The sequence below is a fragment of the Pongo pygmaeus genome, chromosome X (genome assembly GCF_028885625.2).
Source record: "Pongo pygmaeus isolate AG05252 chromosome X, NHGRI_mPonPyg2-v2.0_pri, whole genome shotgun sequence".
Taxonomy (NCBI): Eukaryota; Metazoa; Chordata; class Mammalia; order Primates; family Hominidae; genus Pongo; species Pongo pygmaeus.
The window spans coordinates 54,642,676-54,662,441 of record NC_072396.2 but is presented as its reverse complement, the minus strand read 5'-3'; the positions used below and the strand labels follow the sequence as shown (position 1 = coordinate 54,662,441).

The 19,766-nt window shown below is 43.9% G+C and overlaps 1 protein-coding gene across 4 annotated transcripts in view; it reads left to right on the top strand.

The window, feature by feature from the left end:
- The window catches only part of FAM120C (family with sequence similarity 120 member C), a 107,395-nt gene that overhangs the window by 79,029 nt on the left and 8,600 nt on the right, over nucleotides 1-19,766 (top strand). The window contains exons 11-15 of one of the 4 annotated variants that reach the window (XM_054472153.2): nucleotides 5,398-5,512; nucleotides 8,910-9,119; nucleotides 10,961-11,162; nucleotides 15,527-15,665; nucleotides 16,701-16,758. In XM_054472153.2, coding sequence (XP_054328128.1) covers nucleotides 5,398-5,512; nucleotides 8,910-9,119; nucleotides 10,961-11,162; nucleotides 15,527-15,665; nucleotides 16,701-16,758 — 724 coding nt within the window. Of the gene's footprint in view, nucleotides 1-5,397; nucleotides 5,513-8,909; nucleotides 9,120-10,960; nucleotides 11,163-11,299; nucleotides 11,433-11,808; nucleotides 11,863-15,526; nucleotides 15,666-16,700; nucleotides 16,759-19,766 lie in introns of those variants that run through there. The other 3 variants (XM_063660741.1, XM_063660740.1, XM_054472155.2) reach the window with 3 other exon arrangements.

The following is a 19,766-nucleotide window of genomic DNA, read 5'->3' as shown; positions in this document are numbered from 1 at the left end:
AAATTTAAATAACGAGAGACTTACTTTCTGCCCATTAAATCATCAGTGATTAACGGTGACAATCAATGCTGACACACTGCTGGGATAGGATGTAAATTGGGTCTGGTCTGGAAAACAATTTTGCTGTATGTATTAAAGACCTTCAGAATGAATATAACCTATGACCCAGTAATTCCACTTCTAGGAATCTATGCTAAGGGAATGAATAATCAGAGATATAGGCAAGATTTAATATGTGAATATCTTTGTAGTATTATTCATAATAAAAGAAAATATATGAATAGTAATTTACAGGAATGTTTAAGCTAACTGATACACCCACATGCTGAACATGCAGTCATTAATCATGTTTTTGAAAAGTATTTAATGAACAAAAAGTTCTCATGGTATAATGTCGAGTGAAAAAAGCAAGATACGATATTCTTTATATAATATGAAAGAGAAAAAGTTGAGAATTCAGATGGTAGGAATAAAGAAGCCACAATCATAGCAGTCTTAACAGTGCTTATATCTAAATGGTAAAATTACGAATTATTTCATTTTTTTATTTTTTATTTTTTTGAGACAGAGTCTCGCTCTGTGGCCCAGTCTGGAGTGCAGTGGCATGATCTCAGCTTACTGCAACCTCCGCCTCCTGGGCTCAAGCAATTCTCCCACCTCAGCCTCTTGACTAGCTGGGACTACAGGCGCACGCCACCACACCTGGCTAATTGTTGTATTTTTAGTAGAGACGGGGTTTCACCATGTTGGTCACGCTGGCCTCAAACTCCTAACCTCAAGTGATCCACCTGCCTCAGCCTCCTAAAGTGCTGGGATTACAGGCGTGAGCCACCACACCTGGCCTTATTTTTCTTATTAATATTTTTTTTCTTGTATTACCTTTAGCCAACTCACACCATATTTTTTATTTTCTTTATGCTTTTTTACATTTTCTGAATGAGAATGAACTTAAACTTTTGTAATACACTTTTGTATATAGAATAAAATTTAAATAAAATTTTAAGTAAAATGTTATTTAAAACTAAAAGATGTGGTCTGGCACAGTGGCTCACGCCTGTAATCCCACCACTTTGGGAGGCCGAGGCAGGCAGATCGCCTGAAGTCAGGAGTTCGAGACCAGCCTGACCAACATGGCGAAACCCCATCTCTTCTAAAAATACAAAATAAGCCAGGCATGGTGGTGGATGCCTGTAATCCCAGCTACTTGGGAGGCTGAGGCAGGAGAATTGCTTGAACTCGGGAGCCAGAGGTTGCAGTGAGCCGAGATGGTGCCATTGCACTCCAGCCTGGGCAACAAGAGTGAAACTCCGTCTCAAAAAACAAACCAAAAAAAAGATGTGGGCTGGGAGCAGTGGCTCACGCCTGTAATACCAACACTTTGGGAGGCCGAGGCAGGCAGATCACTTGAGCTGAGGAGTTTAAGAGCAACCTGGGCAACATGACGAAACTCTGACTCTAATAAAAAATACAAAAATTAGCCAGGTATGGTGACACGAGCCTGTAGTCCCAGCTGCTCAGGAGGCCGAGGTGGGAGGATCACCTGAGCCTGGGAGATCAATACTCAATACTGCAGTGACCCGTGATCACACCACTGCCCTGAGCCTGTCTCCAAAAAAAAAAAAAAAAAAAAAAAGATGTGGAGTAAAGGGAGAGCTACCGAGTATTAAAGCACATTTAAAATTTAAGTCACTATGGTGCTGGCATGAGAAATAGACATAGAATAAATAGGACAGGAACAGATTTTCGTATGTATGAGAATGTAATATATGATAAAAGGAGAACTTTACCAAATTGTAAAGGAAGGATTATACCATAATTCGTTCAGTTACAAATGGTAACTAAAAGCACCTGCTGTGCCAGGCACTACGCTGAGTGCTGTTTTGGTTTTGGGGGGGGTTTTCGTTTTGGGGGGGGGTTTTCGTTTTGTTTTGTTTTGTTTTTGAAACAAGTTCTTGCTCTGTCACCCAGGCTGGAGTGCAGTGGTGGAATCTCTGCTCACTGCAGCCTTCACCTCCTGGGCTCAAGCAATTCTCTTTCCCACCTCAGCCTTCTGAGTAGCTGGGACCACAGGCATGAGCCATGACTAATTTTTTTTTTTTTTTTTTTTTTTTTTGGAGATGGAGTCTTGCTCTGTCACCCAGGCTGGAGTGCAGTGGCACGATCTTGGCTCACTGCAACCTCCGCCTCCTGGGTTCAAGCCATTCTCCTGCCTTCCTGCCTCAACCTCCCCAGTAGCTGGGATTACAGGCACGCATCACCATGCCCAGCTAATTTTTTGTATTTTTAGTAGAGACAGGGTTTCACCATGTTGGCCAGGCTGGTCTTGAACTCCTGACCTCGTGATCTGCCCGCCTCAGCCTCCCAAAGTTCTGGGATTACAGGCTTGAGCCATTGTGCCTGGCCACCACGACTAATTTTTGATAATTTTTTGTAGAGATGGGGGTCTCTACAAAAAGACTAGCCCAGGCTAGTCTTAGTGCTTTTATGTGCTTTTTCTTCTTTACTTATTACAACCTTTTGAGATGTAGGTGGTGCCATCCTCATTCTAAAGATTAGCAAACTAAATCCCCTAGAGGTCCAGGGGATTTAGTTGCCCAGAGTCACATAGAAAAGGAGACTCGAGAGGCTGAGGCAGGATAATGGTGTGAACCCAGGAGACGGAGCTTGCAATGAGCTGAGATCGTGCCACTGCACTCCATCCTGGGCGACAGAGCGAGACTCCGTCTCAAAAAAAAAAAAAAAAAAGAAAAGGAATCGTGGAACCTAGATTAGAACCAAGGATGTCAGTCTCCAAGTTTGCATTCTTTGCCACGACATACTTTGTAGCTAAAGTTCTTAGCAAGGTATCTAGAATATCAGAGGCATTTAGTAAATGTTATTCTTATGTATAACTTATAGTTTGCTACATATATTAAAGCTTGTATGTAATATTTGTAGTAATGTAACTACTAATAGTAATAATAAAGCTGTCATCATTAAAATTCAGGAAATTCCTTGGGAATAAGTAATGCTGTTATTTTCCAGGGAAAATCCCCAGTGGAATCATGTAATTCCAAAAATCGCACATGATGAAGCATCAGTAAATATTGATTGATTTAATAATTATTTCCTGCTGCCCCATTTCTGAGCCTCTCACTCCTCTGACTCATTAGACCCTACATTCTGTCTCATAATTCATTCAAAAATAGTTGAATAGTAGTGTGGGCCCAAAGATGGAGCTAGCATTTCCTTATAAATATCCTGACATTGACTTATTTGTTCAGCAAACATCTATTAAGCATCCACTCTGGCATGTACTCTATTAAGGTTAGAGAGACATTTAAAATTGCAAATTAACATTAAAGTATAAACCAAACCAAACAAAAAGCTCCAATCCCTAGGAAATTAAATGTTCCCTCCTCTGTGGAGCCTTCTCTAGATTCTCCAAGGTAAATTTAGTCACTGACTCAGAGCACCCAGAACAATCTGTTCAACTTCTAAAATCACACCCCTTGCATTGTGTTAGTCTTTCTGTGAGTTCGCTGTTCTCCCACACTTGACTCCTTTAGGAGCTCCTTTAGGTCAGTTTTTCTTGCACAGTGGTTCAGGATATGACTGGTACAATTCTGCTTTGAAGGATTTTTGTTGAGTTTTGTCTTGTTTTGACCTGATTAATGCATCAGTCGCTCTTCCAATAAATATTTATTAATACCTATTCTGTGCCATGTACTTGGCTAGATAGTTCATAATAAATAAAGGATAATAAACAAACACAAGCAAAGGCAAACAGGCAAGGTCCTAGACCTCATGGGAACTGACATGGGCACTTGAAAAGAATGTGTTTTCTTTGTATTAAGTCAGTCAAGTATTTAAAGCTTATTTATTGTACTATTCAAATCTTCTGTGAATTTAAATGTATTTTAGGTATGTTTTACATATTATAGCTTAATAGTGGTATATTAAAATTTCCCACTGTAATTGCATTTGCATTCATTTTCTTCTATTTTTGCTTTACATTTTGCCAATGAAATAAGATGGAAAGGTTAAAAATGAAAGAATGGGCAAAGGTAAATCAAGGAACTATAAATCCAAAAAAAGAAACAATATTAATAACCTGAGCCAGTCATTATCAAACCAGTCCTTCTGACAATCCTGCAGTGTCTTCCTACAATTTCAGGATGAAGATCCAAATTCCTTAATCCTGTTTTTGAGTCTCTGTTCTATGGTCTACTTTCTTTTTTATTTCCCCCACACACACACTTTCTTCTTCGTCGTCTCCTCCTCCTCCTCCTCCCCCTCCCATCCACACCCCCGACTCTGTCGCCCAGGCTAGAGTGCAGTGGCATAATCTCAGCTCACTGTAACCTCGCCTCCCAGGTTTAAGCGATTGTCCTGCCTCAGCCTCCTGAGTAGCTGGGATTACAGGTGCCCGCCACCACACCCGGCTAATTTTTTTTGTTTTTAGTAGAGACGGGGTTTCACCACATTGGCCAGGCTGGTCTCAAACTCCTGGCCTCAAGTAATCTGCCCGTCTCAGCCTCCCAAAGTGCTAGGATTACAGGCATGAGCCACCGCACCCAGCCTTCTTTTCATTTTTTTCTTTAGTAACCCTATTTAATCCTCACAACCACCCTGTAAAAAGAGCAGGGCAAATTTTATTATCCCCATTTGGTAGATGAGGAAACACAAGGCTCAGAAAGGTTAAATAATTTGTCCATAGCTATCAACTAGTAGGTGGAGGAACCAACACTCAAATTGAGATCTTCTCTCTTCAAAATTCATACTCTTTCTGTTAAAACGTTCTGGGCTTTTATGTGAACTTCACTTATCCTGGGCCATGTCTTGGGTACCATGATATGGTTCATGACTGCGCTTTCCACCACCTGAAGCCCTCAGTGTTCCTCAGGCTGCCGCCAATCTGGCCTGCTTCCTAATCTCGCCTCCTGTCACTCCAAACGTGCTTAGCGTCAGCAATGTGGAAGCTGGTGCATTGTGCTGAACCACACCATCAGGCCTTCACACATCATACTCTTCGCTCAACCTGGAACATCCTTTCCCCACCTTTTATCTCACTAAATTCTACAGGCCCTTTGAAACTGAACTCTTGCTGACTTCTCTCAGGATACCATCTCTCACCTTTACAGTCATGGCCCTCTTCTATGCTCTCATAGCAAGCACTCTGTGCATTCTTCCATCTTGGTACTTAACACACTGTCCTGTCATTGTCGGTGTACATGACTCTTTTCCTCTACCACCCAGACTGGAAGTAATGAAAGCAGAGATTCTTTTTCCTTCGTTCAGTTAGTATTGCCAAAATCTAGCCAAGTACTGGCTCATGATAGGTTCTTAGCTTAATAAGTTTTTGTGACATGAGTAAGTGAGCTTTTGTGGCCTAATAACAGTGCTTTTATTTTCTAGGTACATGGTTCAGTGGCCTGGTGGCCGAATCCTGCATCGCCATGAGCTAGATACCTTCCTTGCACAGGCAGTGTCTACTCAGCTTTATGAACCAGATCGACTCCAAGAACTCAAGGTGATTTCATGTACCCTCATTTAAGTTCTTTCTCTTATGAGCTTATAGCACTACTTTAGGTCTTTTTTTATTTTTCCTGAAGCTGAGGAAAATAGTAAGTTCTGCAGGTAACTGTTTGATTTACTTTAACCAAATATTTATGTCTATGAATAAAGCCAAGAGGTGCCTGTTACACTACTCTCATACTGATAAAAGAGAATGGACAGAAAAGATGGATATTACGCAAGGAAAATAAATCTTGGCCCATAGGCCATGGCAAGGTTTCTGACTCTTACAAGATACACTATAGGAGACATATCCTAGTGTCCCCTGCTTGTGTCTATTTACTCAGACACACCTCCTTTTAGTGATATGTATTGAGTATTAAGTAGAAGTATAGGAAAGCATAAGGAAGAAAATAAACCCACCCACTGAAGGCGGTAGAGCACAGTAGTATAGAGGGGAGGCTCTGAAGCCAGGCTGCCTTGGGTTTGAATCCTGGCTTCATTACCTCCTAGCTGTGTGACCTTGGGCAGGTTACTTAATCTCTCTAGCTTCAGTTTCCTTACTTGTACAATTGTATATTAGTCTTTTGTGTTGCTATAAAGGAATACCTGAAACTAGGTAATTTATAAAGAAAAGAGGTTTATTGAGCCCATTGTTCTGAAAACTGCACAAAAAACATGGTGCCAGCATCTACTCAGCTTCTGGTCAGGGTCTCGGGAAGCTTCTACTCATGATAGAAGGTGAGGGGAATAAGACAAGAGGAGCCAGTGTGTCACATGGTGAGAGAGGGCACGTAAGAGAGAAGGGCAGCAGTGCTGTAATCCCAGCACTTTGGGAGGCTGAGATGGGCAGATCATGAAGTCAGGAGTTCGAGACCACCCTGGCCAACATGGTGAAACCCTGTCTCTACTAAAAATACAAAAATTAGCCAGGCATGATGGCGGGGCACCTGTAATCCCAGCTACTCGGGAGGCTGAGGCAGGAGAATTGTTCGAACCCGGGAGGCGGAGATTGCAGTGAGCCGAGATTGCACCATTGTACTCTAGCCTGAGCAACAAGAGCGAAACTCTGTCCCAAAAAAAAAAAAGAAAAAGAAGGGCAAGGTGCTGGGCTCTTTCTAACAATCAGTTCTTGCATGAACTAATAGAGTGAAAACTCGCTCATTACCACAGGGAGGGCACCAAGCCATTCATGAGGGATCTGCCCCCATGACCCAGACACCTCCCACTAGGTTTCATCTACAACATTGGGGATCACATTTTAACATGCAATTTGGAGGGGTCACATATCCAACTATGTCAGTTTGTGAGGATACTATGTAAAGTAATCCATGTAAAACCCCTAGAACAGTGTCTCACTTTTTTTTTTTTTTTTTTTTTTTTTTCCGAGATGGAGTTTTGCTCTTGCTGCCTAGGCTGGAGTGCAGTGGCGCGATCTCAGCTCACCACAACCTCCGCCTCCCGGGTTCAAGCGGTTCTCCTGTCTCAGCCTCCCAAGTAGCTGGGATTACAGGCATGCGCCACCACGCTTGGTTAATTTTGTATTTTTAGTAGAGACGGGGTTTCTCTGTTGGTCGGGCTGGTCTCGAATTCCCGACCTCGGGTGATCCACCCACCTTGACCTCCCAAAGTGCTGGGATTACAGGCGTGAGCCACCATGCCCGGCCAGTGTTTCACATATTTTATATACACAATACTCAATAAATGTAGCCATTAATGCAGAACATCCCTCCCTTGACTTTAGTAACCTTGTTCCTTTGAGCACCCAAGGTAAACTAGAAGATCAAGTTCAATAAGACTTGCAAAATCTTAAGTGAGGTCAACTAAGGAAAGGTGAGACAGACTCAGACAACCAGTTAGTGCTTGCCTTTTGCAGTAAATGTAGTATTGCTTGTCCTAGAATAACTGCTCCTGCTAAACCACACCTAGGAGGGGACCTGCAAACACTTCCCCTTTTCCTGTTAAAGCTGTCTTCTAACACAGTGGCTTGAGATAGAAGGCTTGAGATAGTGGCTTGAGATAACCACTGTGGGAATTTTGAGGTTTTTTTCCAGTCTTCTGTCATACATTTTTTACATAGTTGAGGTAGTATTTATGTAATTATATATTGTAGCTTTTTTCCATTTCACATAGCACATATTTTCTGTGTCTTAAAAATTTTAATAAATAATATTTTATCATATGAATGTATCATTTAATTGTTATAATATTGGTGACTTAGGTTGTTTTCAGTTTTCCTCTGTTATGTGTTGTCTTACTCCATTTACAGTTGCTATAAAGGAATACCTGAAGCGGGGTAATTGGTAAAGAAAAGAAGTTTTTTTGGAGACAGAGTCACACTCTGTCACTCAGGCTGGAGTGCAGTGGCATAATCTCAGCTCACTGCAACTTCCACCTTCCGGGTTCAAGCGATTCTCCTGCCTCAGCCTCTTGAGTAGCTGGGATTACAGGCACATGCCACCATGCCTGCCAGATTTTTGTATTTTCAGTAGAAACGGGGTTTTGCCATGTTGGCCAGGCTGGTCTCAAACTCCTGGCCTCAAGCGATCCACCCACCTCAGCCTCCCAAAATACTGGGATTACAGGAATGAGCCACTGTGCCTGGCCAAGAAAATAATTTTCTTTGGTTCACAGTTTTTCAGACTGTACAAGAAACATGGTGCTGGTATCTGCAAGTTTTATTTCTAACTCAACAAATGTGAACATTTTCAGGGTTCTTCATACATATTGCTTAATTGTAATATACATTTCTTTCTTTCTTTTTTTTTTTTTTCTTTTTTTTTTTTGAGATGGAGCCTTGCTCTCTTGCCCAGGCTGGAGTGCAGTGGTACAATCTCGGCTCACTGCAACCTTCACCTCCCAGGTTCAAATGATGCTCCCACCTCAGCCTCCCGAGTAGCTAGAACTACAGATACCCACCATCATGCCTGGCTAATTTTTGTATTTTTAGTAGAGACGGGGTTTCACCATGTTGGCCAGGCTAGTCTCGAACTCCTGACCTCAGGTGATCTGCCTGCTTCAGCCTCCCGAAGTGCTGGGATTACAGGCGTGAGCCACTGCACCTGGCCATGTAATATACATTTCTTACCAGCTTTATATGATTGCCCATTTATTTCACTGCATCAGCAGCAGCAGCATTGAGTGTTCTTTTAGCCTTTACTTTCTAAATTTTTTTCTAATTTGACAGGTGAAAAAAAAATGTCTCAGGTTGGTGTCTTTAATGTTGTAATAAGTACCTTTCAAATCATCTTAGGGGAAAGACATGGATAGAAGCTGCTTATGCACTGAGATGTCTACATTGAATGACAGCATGTTCAAATTTAACTGGAAGAATCAGCATGACAGGAATAAGAGTAAATGTTACCAAGAATAGTAGTTTCTTAATAGTAATATTTCATCTGTGGTGGTTTCAGATTGAGAAACTGGATGCCCGAGGGATCCAGCTTGCTGCCCTCTTCATGAGTGGAGTCGACACAGCTCTGTTTGCTAATGATGCCTGTGGCCAGCCAGTCCCTTGGGAGCATTGCTGTCCATGGATTTACTTTGATGGCAAGCTGTTCCAGAGCAAGCTAATTAAAGCAGGCCGAGAGCGAGTATCTCTGATTGAGCTCTGTGATGGCCAGGTACCAGCATGTCAGGCTGATAAGGACTAGCTCTGATCTCCCGTGGGAGTGAACGGGCAGGGAGGGGAAAGGAGCAGAGATATTGGAGAGGGATGGGGTGGAAGCAGGAGAATGTGTCTCACTTTAACCTGACTCAGTCAACAGTGGTCCCAAAGGCCCATAGTCTGATATGTACATGTTGTAAAATTTTATGTTGGAAAGTTTTTTTTAATGAGCTTGAAGTTTTCATATCCTTTTTCTTACTCTGAGTATTTCTTATCCATGGAATATTCAGATATACTATATACCTTCCCTCCAACTCAGTATTTCATTTCTCATATTTACAAAAACTGTCTGTCTCTTTTGCAAGCAATTTTTTTTTTTGTAAAGGAACTGTGTTTGGAAACAGAAGAGGGTAGTAAAGTTGATGATAGAGTAGAAGCAGAGGATTTTTTTTTTTTTTTTTTTTTTGAGACGGAGTCTCGCTCTGTCGCCAGGCTGGAATGCAGTGGCGTGATCTCGGCTCACTGCAACCTCCGCCTCCCAGGTTCACGTGATTCTCCTGCCTCAGCCTCCCAAGTAGCTGGGACTACAGGCATGCACCACCAGGCCCAGCTAATTTTTGTATTTTGAGTAGAAACGGGATTTCACCATGTTGGCCAGGATGGTCTCAATCTCTTGACCTTGTGATCCACCTGCCTCGGCCTCCCAAAGGGATTTTTTTAAATGAAACATTGGGAAAGATGAGGGGAGGCAAGGGAAAGGAAACCTTACTTAACTCCTTTATCCATTTTGGTGGGGAAAGAGCTGAGGGACTAGAGCAGGGGTTGGCAGACTACCCAGCACACCTCCTGTTTTTTGTCACCATCCATAGTTTTTTGCGCTATCCATAGTGCTACAAACCACCTGTTTTTTGTAATACAGACCACTCTCTGTTTTTGTAAACAAAATGTTATTGGAACATAGCCACATTCATTCATCTACATACCATCTATGACTGCTTTCTTCTTTTTTTTTTTTTTTTGAGACAGATTCTCACTCTGTCACCCAGGCTGGAGTGCAGTGGCGTGATGTCAGCTCACTGCAACCTCCGCCTCCCAGGTTCAAGTGATTCTGCTGTATCACCCTCCCAAGTAGCTGGGACTACAGGCGCATGCCACCATGCCCGGCTAATTTTTTGTATTTTTAGTAAAGATGGGGTTTCATCACATTGGTCAGGCTGGTTTCGAACTCCTGACCTCAGGTGATCCACCTGCCTTGGCCTCCCAAATTGCTGGGACTGCAGGCGTGAGCCACCACGCCTGGCCTATGACTGCTTTCATGTTACAGTAGCCAAGTGGAATAATTGTGACAGAGACAATATGGCCTACAAAGCCTAAAATATTTACTATCTGACCCTTTTCAGAAGAAGTTTGCAGACCTTTGTACTAGAGGTATCAGGATCTCCAATCTTGGATATGGAGGAGAAGGTTAAAAGGCTTTTTATTTGTCAGATTTTTATTCTCTCTTTTATCTAATTCTGTTACATCTCCCTTAGAAAGTGACCCAGCCCAATGCCAGCCATGTAATAGACCATCAGTAATTCTTATTGTTAAATTTGTCTTCCTTGACCTAGTCAATGTACATCACAAGCCCTGAGTCAGAACTCATATGATGGTAGTGTGATGTCATGTAAAGAGTCGGGCCTTTGGTGCCAGACAGGCTTCCTGAGTGTGTAGCTTTGAGCCCTTTAACGACAGGCCTCAGTTCACTTAATGGGAATAGAATTGTGAGACTGTACCTAGAGTGCTCCATCCTGGGCCTAAAACATGGGACAAGTTTGAAAAATGGCAGCTGCTATTATTACTCTTCCTCATTTGAAGGCTGACCTGGCAACCAAAGTGGAAAAGATGAGACAGAGCATCCTTGAAGGAGTCAACATGAATCATCCACCGCCTTCTGCTCTACTTCCGTCACCTACTTTTGTGCCTCCCATGGTGCCCTCTCTCTACCCTGTTTCACTTTATTCCCGAGCTATGGGCTCCATGCCACTTCCCCCTCAAGGGAGGAGCCGGGGATTTGCAGGTCAGTACCTAAGAATGAGGTATTTACCATCCTCAATTTATGTCATAATAATCTATCCAGTCATTATTGTCAATAACAGGATCAACAGTTTCACATATATCTCATCTCATTGACTTTTTTTTTTTTTTTTTTTTTAGACGGAGTTTCACTCTTGTCGCCCAGGCTGGAGTGCAATGGTGTGATCTCGGCTCACTGCAACCTCCGCCTCCTGGGTTCAAGCGATTCTCCTGCCTCAGTCTTCTGAGTAGCTGAGATTACAGGCATGCGCCACCACACCTGGCTAATTTTGTATTTTCAGTAGAGACGGGGGTTTCACCATGTTGGTCAGGCTGGTCTCGAACTCCTGACCTCAGGTGATCCACCTGCCTCAGCTTCCCAAAGTGCTGGGATTACAGGCGTGAGCCACAGCGCCCGGCCTCATCTCATTTATATTCTGTGCTATGTAGTTTGAAGAGCAGCTTTTGTCCATTTTGACTTCTAAGACCATTCTTCATAGAGGTCGTTGGTCCCCAGGGATTTGACTCTCACCAACCAAACTCATGAAGTGACTGATGTGGAAACCAGAACCCACTTTATTACTTTAGAGAACCGTAAGTCATATGGACCGGCTCTTCATGGTTACTGTTTGTTCATTCCTTCCATATAGGCAATGCACACAGGAGCTTGCAGGAAGATCAGTGAGAGTAAACGGCCAGTGCTGGTAGGCAACAGTAGCTTGATGTATCCATTTCCACTCTGGGAATATACTTGACACATTTCCCTTCCTTCAGCTCCAGAAGCATGGAGAGAAATATGTCACCATCCATGCCACCAGAGGATTGCAGTTTAGTGAGGAAAACATACACACACACACACACACACACACACACACACATGTACACACAAACATATGTATAAATTACGGTGGCACTTGAGCTACAGTTTAACGATGAATACACAATCATGCCTAGGTTGCTCAGATACTGATCCTGATAATTCAGACAACCTGTCCCGTGGTGAAACAAGATTTTTTCTTTTTTTTGAGGCAGGGTCTCCCTCTGTCCACAGCCTGGCTAATTTTTGTATTTTTAGTAGAGACGGGGTTTTACCATATTCGTCAGGCTGGTCTGAAACTCCCATCCTCAGATGATCTGCCCGCCTTGGCCTCCCAAAGTGCTGGGATTACAGGCGTGAGCCACGGCACCTGGCAGTGAAACAGGATATTTTAGTGGAGACATTTTAACATGAAATAGCAAGATTCTGTGATTGGGTCAGAGTGTCATTGCTGTGGTTGAAGGTGTTTGTTATCTATTGCTCCTCCCTTTAAAAGTAATAAAGCTGGAAGTTAAAGTTAGTTTTTTAGGGTGACAAAATTCAGTATGGGTGGTTAGCTCAAGGCTGGGCTTAGATGAACAGTGTGAAAGTCTGCTCTGGTAACTCCCTGTTCAGTCAGATCATGATCAAGTCTTAAAAACCAGGGAGCCAACCAGTCCATCCCTTTCACATGACTTTACAGATCCTTTCTCCGTTCTTTATGTGTTGATTTTATTTTGTAAGTCTCAAAAGACAGCCTTAATTTAAGCCAGGTTCTCGGAAAGTCACCACTGCCCTACCTACCAGTGATGCTTAGTCTCCAGTTACTGGTGGTTCACAAGGAGCCTCTTGCCTCCTGAAAGCCCACAGTAGGATCCTCAAATGCAAGTCTTTCTTGTCCCTCTTAAAAGTAACTAGCACTCTAGGCAGGGAGCAGTGGCTCATACCTGTAATCCAGCACGTTGGGAGGCCAAGGTGGGCAGATCACTTGAGGTCAGGAGTTCCAGACAAGCCTGGCCAACGTGGTGAAACTCTGTCTCTACAAAAAATATAAAAATTAGCCGGGCATGGTGGCAGGCAACTGTCTGTAATCCCAGCTACTCAGGAGACTGAGACACAATAATTGCTTGAACCCGGGAGGTGGATTGCAGTGAGCCAAGATCGCACCACTGCACTCCAGCCTAGGAGACATGGCGAGGCTCTGTCTCAAACAAACAAGGTAACTAGCTCTCTAGTTCCTTGGACTCTCAAGTTTTATAAAGTTTTATATAAATGAAGGTTGTGTGTGTGTGTGTGTGTGTGTGTGTGTGTGTGTGTGTGTGTGTGTGTGTGTACGTGTGTGTACGTGTGTGTACGTGTGTGTACGTGTACAGGGTCTCACTCTGTCGCCCAGGCTGGAGTGCAGTGGTGCGATCACGGCTTACTGCAGCCTCGACTTCCTGGGCTCAAGTGATTTGCTCACCTCAGCCCCCTGAATAGCTGGAACTACAAGCACGCACCAACATGCCTGACTAATATTTTGTGTGTGTGTGTGTGTGTGTGTGTGGAGATGGGGATCTCGCTATGTTGCCCTGGCTGGTCTTCAACTGGGCTTAAGCGATCCTGCCTGCCTCGGCTTCCCAAAGTGCTGGGATTACAGTTGTGAGCCACCATGCCTGGCCTAAATGAAGTACTCTTTATTAACAACCTGCTAAATGAGTTAAGGGTTCATTTGGTTTCTTGTCATAAACTAAAATTAAAGGCCTAGTAGAACTCCATATTCTATGAAGGCTTATTTTTGTGCTAAATTACAAAACCCACTGTGCTTGTGACTTGGTTCTGGTTTTCAATTGTTGCTGTTCTTGCTTTTTTTTTTTTTTTTTTCTTTTGAGATGGAATCTTGCTCTGTCACCCAGGCTGGAATGCAGTGGTGCGATCTCCGCTCACTGCAACCTCCACCTCCCAGGTTCAATCAATTCTTCTGACTCGGCCTCCTGAGTAGATGGGACTACAAGCATGTGCCACCATGCCTGGCTAATTTTTTTGTATTTTTAGTAGAGACAGGATTTCACCATTTGGTCAGGCTGGTCTCGAACTCCTGACCTCAAATGATCCACCCACCTTAGCCTCCCAAAGTGCTGGGATAACAAGCGTGAGCCACCATGCCCGGCCTATTCTTGCTTTTTAATTATAAATTACTGTTAGTTTAGTTTCATTATTTTCAGTTTAGTTTGGTTGTTTGGCTAATTCTACAATCTGTAATGATGTATATTTGTATCAAAAGTAGTTTAGGACCCGGCACGGTGGCTCACGCCTGTAATCCCAGCACTTTGAGAGCCCGAGGCGGGTGGATCACTTGAGGTCAGGAGTTCGAGACCAGCCTGGCCAATATGGTGAAACCCTGTCTGTACTAAAAATACAAACATTAGCTGGGTGTGGTGGCATGCGCCTGTAGTCCCAGCTACTCAGGAGGCTGAGGCAGGAGAATCACTTGAACCTGGGAAGTGGAGGTTGCAGTGAGCCGAGATTGCACCGTTGCGCTCCAGCCTGGGTGTCACAGTGAGACTCTGTCTCAAAAAAAACAAAAGATGTAATTTTTTGGCTTGTAATTTTCCAATAACTAGATGTTAAGTTATTAACATCTAGTTCAAGTAATTTTCCAATAACTAGATGTTAAGACATTCATTCTCTCAACAAATACTGAATGCCTACTATATGCTAGGCTCTGTGATTAAAAAATGAATCACCTGCACCATACTTGCTAAAGTAGATGTATACAGATCTCTGGCCCTCCTCATTAAATGTGCTTCCATCATGACACCTTTCTGTTATCACAGAATCTTCTTCTTTTTTTTTTTTTTTTCGAGACAGAGTCTTGCTCCGTCCCCCAGGCTGGAGTGCAGTGGTGTGAACTTGGCTGACTGCAACCTCCACCTCCTGGGTTCAAGCGATTCTCCTGCCACAGCTTACTAGGTAGCTGGGACTATAGGCACGGACCACCACGCCCGGCTAATTTTTGTATTTTTAGTAGAGATGAGGTTTCCTCATGTTGGCCAGGCTGGTCTCAAACTCCTGACCTCAGGTGATCCACCCGCCTCGGCCTCCCAAAGTGCTGGGATTACAGGCATGAGCCACCGTGCCCTGCCACAGAGTCTTTTTATCAGAGAGAAATGGAAAGAAGAGTAGCTAGTGGGTTGTAGGATCTTTTGGCCACCTCTTATCCTGCATTGTACTTACAATTCTTTTTTCTTCTTTTTTTTTTTTTTTTTTTTTTTTTTTGGAGACAGAATCTCACTCTGTCACCCAGGCTGGAGTGCAGTGGCGCAGTCTCAGCTCACTGCAACCTCCACCTCCTGGGTTCAAGTGATACTCGTGCCTCCGCCTCCCGAGTGGCTGGGATTGCAGGCGCACACCACGATGCCTGGCTCATTGTTTGTATTTTTAGTAGAGACAAGGTTTCACCATGTTGGCTAGGCTGGCTCTGGAACTCCTGACTTCAAGTAATCCGCCCGACTCAGCCTCCCAAAGTTTTGGGATTACAGGCGTGAGCCACCACACCTGGCCCATTACCACCATTCTTTCTATCTTGCCAGGTCTCCATCCAATCCCACCCCAAGGAGGAAAACTGGAGATTGCTGGGATGGTTGTGGGCCAATGGGCTGGCAGCAGATCCTCCAGGGGCCGAGGATCCTTCGGCATGCAAGTGGTTTCTGTCGGTGGGCCAGGAAAGGGGTATGTATCCAAATAGGTTGATATGAGCTAGTCCCCTGGGGAAATTGCCTAGGCTTCCTTGGGAAAATGCCTAGGTATTAAATCCTTCTATTAAGGCAAGAAGTACTAACTAACTTTACTTTTTTTTTTCTTTTGTTCTTTCTTTCTCTTTTTGCGATGGGGTCTCACTTTGTTGCCCAGGTTGGAGTGCAGTGGCATGATCTCGGCTTCCTGCAACCTCCTCTGCCTCCCAGGTTCAAGTGATCCTCCTGCCTCAGCCTCCCAAGTAGCTGGGACCACAGACGTACATCACCATGACTGGCTAATTTTTCATATTTTTGGTAGAACTGGGGTTTTGCCATGTTGCCCAGGCTGGTCTCAAACTCCTGGGCTCAAACAATCCTACCGTCTTGGCTTTCCAAAGTGCTGGGATTACAGGTATGAGCCACCATGCCTGACCAACTTTCCTTTTTTTTTTTTTTTCTTGAGATGGAGTTTCGCTCTTGTTTCCCAGGTCAAAGTGCAATGGTGTGGTCTTGGCGCACTGCAACCTCCACCTCCGGGATTCAAGCGATTCTCCTGCCTCAGCCTCCCAAGTAGCTGGGATTACAGGTGCCCACCACCATGCCAGGCTAATTTTTGTATTTTAGTAGAGATGGGGTTTCACCATGTTGGCCAGGCTGGTCTCAAACTCCTGACCTCAGGTGATACGCCCACCTCGGTCTCCCAAAGTGCTGGGATTACAGGTGTTAGCCAGCACGCCCGGCCCAACTTTCCATTTTTTAAAGTCAGTTTTCAGTTTAGTTCAGCAAATAAATAATAAATTGCCCTGCCTTAATGAAAGAGTTTTTGCCTTAGAGGAGGACATGGGATACAGAACAATTCAGTTCAGTAGAATATAGGAATGACCGAGATAGATGTTCAGTAGTAACACTGAGCAGGGGCATCTGACTGAAGAGGGTCAAACTTCCAAGAAGAGACGAATAGTTAACCAAGTGAAAAGGGGTGTGTGGGCTTTATGTTTCTCATGATCACTTTTTTTCTCACTTGCTAAAGGCATGGAAAAGAACAGACTGGTAGAGGATCCAAGGGACACAAAAAAGGAAATAAGCAAGTAAGTATGTTTTTTGAGATTATTTAGCTTCTGTTTGATGCCTTTTGCCTTTTCAGCTAAACTACAAGAGATCACATCAGGCATGGAAACCTGAGCTGCTTAGGGGAGCTTCTCAACTCCTCCAGACATTTGATTTCATTCTAGCGGTATAGTGAGGGTTAGCCTGCCTCAAGCTTTTCCCACAGGGCTGCAGAGTCTTACCCTTTTCCGAGTGAGGCCACAAGATAGAAACCAGGTACTGTGTCCTAAAGACCTACCCCTAGTATACTATATGCAGCATGCAGCCAGAAAGGGGCCAGAGTGATGCTAACAGTAGGACTGCCCATAGCCTGCCTGAGCTTCTGAGGGGCCACCAGATATGCTTAAAAAATTGGACTTTTTTACCTTTGCTGAATATATGTGGCGGGAGCATTACCATTCTGCTTTTTTTTTTTTTTTTTTTTTTTTTTTTTTGAGACAGAGTTTCGCTCCTGTTGCCCAGGCCGGAGTGCAATTGCACGATCTCAGCTCACCACAACCTCCGCCTCCCAGGTTCAAGCAATTCTCCTGCCTCAGCCTCCTGAGTAGCTGGGATTATAGGCATGCACCACCACGCCCGGCTAATTTTGTATTTTTAGTAGAGATGGGGTTTCTCCATGTTAGTCAGGCTGCTCTCGAACTCCTGACCTCAGGCAATCCACTCGCCTTGGCTTTCCGGAGTGCTAGGATTACGGGCGTGAGCCACCGCACCCGGCCTGCTTATTCTTAATGACTCAGAAATGTCTTGAACTTTCTCTCTCTCTCCTTTCTCTCTCTCTCTCAACAGGGTCTCTGTCACTCAGGCAGGCTGGAGTGCAGTGGCACAATCACAGCTCACTGCAGCCTCTACCTCCTTGCCTCACGCAATCCTCGCAGCTCCGTCTCTCAAGTAGCTGGGACTACAGGTGTGCGCCACCACACCCTGCTAAGTTTTTCTTTTTCTTTTTCTTTTTTTTTTTGAGATGAGTCTCACTCTGCTGTCCAGGCTGGTGTGCAGTGGCGCGATCTCGGCTCACTGCGAGCTCCGCCTCCCAGGTTCACGCCATTCTCCTGCCTCAACCTCCCAAGTAGCTGGGACTACAGGCACCTGCCACCACGCCCGGCTAATTTTTTGTGTGTTTTTAGTAGAGACGGGGTTTCACCGTGTTAGCCAGGATGGTCTCAATCTCCTGACCTCGTGATCCACTCACCTTGGCCTCCCAAAGTTTTTCTTTTTTTTTTTTTTTTATAGAGACAGGGTCTTACTTTGTTGCCCCAGGCTGGTCTCAAAGTCCTGGGCTCAAGTGATCCTCCAGCCTCTTAAAGTGCTGGGATTATAGGTGTGAGCCACTGCGCCCGGCCTTTAAACTTTCTTCTAATCCATGCCTTGGATTATATCACAGTTCCCACTGGTCCTCATTAGGTATGCCCCACCCCACCCAAATACAAACTAGGAGGACCTATTCTTGTAGTGATCCAAAATATTGTAGTAGACTCAAACTGCTGGGCTTCTTATAGTATAGCAGCTACCATTTCTTGAGTACCTACTTTCTACCAAGCCCCCTCTAGACATTCTACATGTAGTCTTTAATCCTGGGCAATTTTGTCATCAGTTCTCAATCCTAAATCTATTCTGTATACAGCCAGCCCTCACTGCATCCATGTTAATCCCCATCATCTAATGTTTCCTCAAAGAAGATAAGTTTGCTTTAATGTTATTTTTAGGCAAAAATGGAACTAGATAGTAAGTCTCCCACACAAAGCATTTCATAATGCACTCCAAAGCTAGAGAACAGTGACTTTGGTGATTTTTCCAAAGCTTCTCAGCTTTTTCTTGAAGCTGCTCAGTAAGGTAAAACGGATGCACCTAGAAGGAAAGCTGATCACCACATAGGCTCTCGTAAGGTAGTATAGCCTTGGTGAATTCACCGCGATTCAGGGTCTGGTCATCAGGCATACAGTCTGAAAAGCCTGATACTTTTGGTATAATAAGAGTAGATCTTATTGGATCTCTTAGTGAATAGATCTCTTAGTGGTTGACTCACACTAACCAAGATCATAGAAATAGCTGTGTGGATATGGCTAAAGGGTAGGGGAAGAAGGGGGTGAGAGATAAAGAACTGATCTATGATAAGAAATAGTTATTACAATGTATTACACATTTACTCTTCTAATCACTCTTACAAACACGTGAGCTCATTGAAACCACATAAATACCCTGTGAAATATTTATTATTCTCCATTTTATTATTATTATTTTTTTGAGACAGGGTCTTGCTCTGTCACCCAAGCTAGAGTGCAGTGCACTGCAGCCTCAACCTCCCAGGCTCAAGCAAATTTCCCACCTCAGCCTCCTGAGTAGCTGGGACTACAGGTGTGAGCCACCTGTAATTTAAATTAGCCACCCAGCTAATTTTTAAATATTTTTTGTAGAGACGGGGTTTTGCCATGTTGCCCAGGCTCGTATCAAACTCTTGGCCTCAAGCTGGGCCTCCCAAAGTGCCGGGATTATAGGAATGAGCCACCACACCTGGCCTGTTCCCCGTTTTAAACAGGAGGAAATTGAGACTCAGAAGAACGAAGTATCTTGCCCCAAATTATCTATGAAGTCAGTATCAGAATTGACATTACAGCCTGAGCTAACTGATTGCAAAGCCCCATGCTATGCTAATTCCAATATAGTATAACAACTCTAGTTGTTAGAGACAAACATCAGACTCAAGTGTGGCTGACTCTAGCGTACATGCCTTTAACCATTACTACTAGAGCTTGCTTTCTCTAAGGGCGAGCTACAAGAGAGGCCATGGTATCAGAAGTTTGCTTGGGGAGCATGGAATCAGAACAGTGATATTAGCTAGCTTTTTTTTAATGAGTCACCTAGGCTGGAGTGCAGTGTTGCAATCATAGTTTACTGTAGCCTCAAACCCCTGGGCTCAAGTGATCCTCCTACCTCAGCCTTCTGAGTAGCTGGGACTAGAGGTGCATGCCACCATGCCCAGCTAATTTTTATA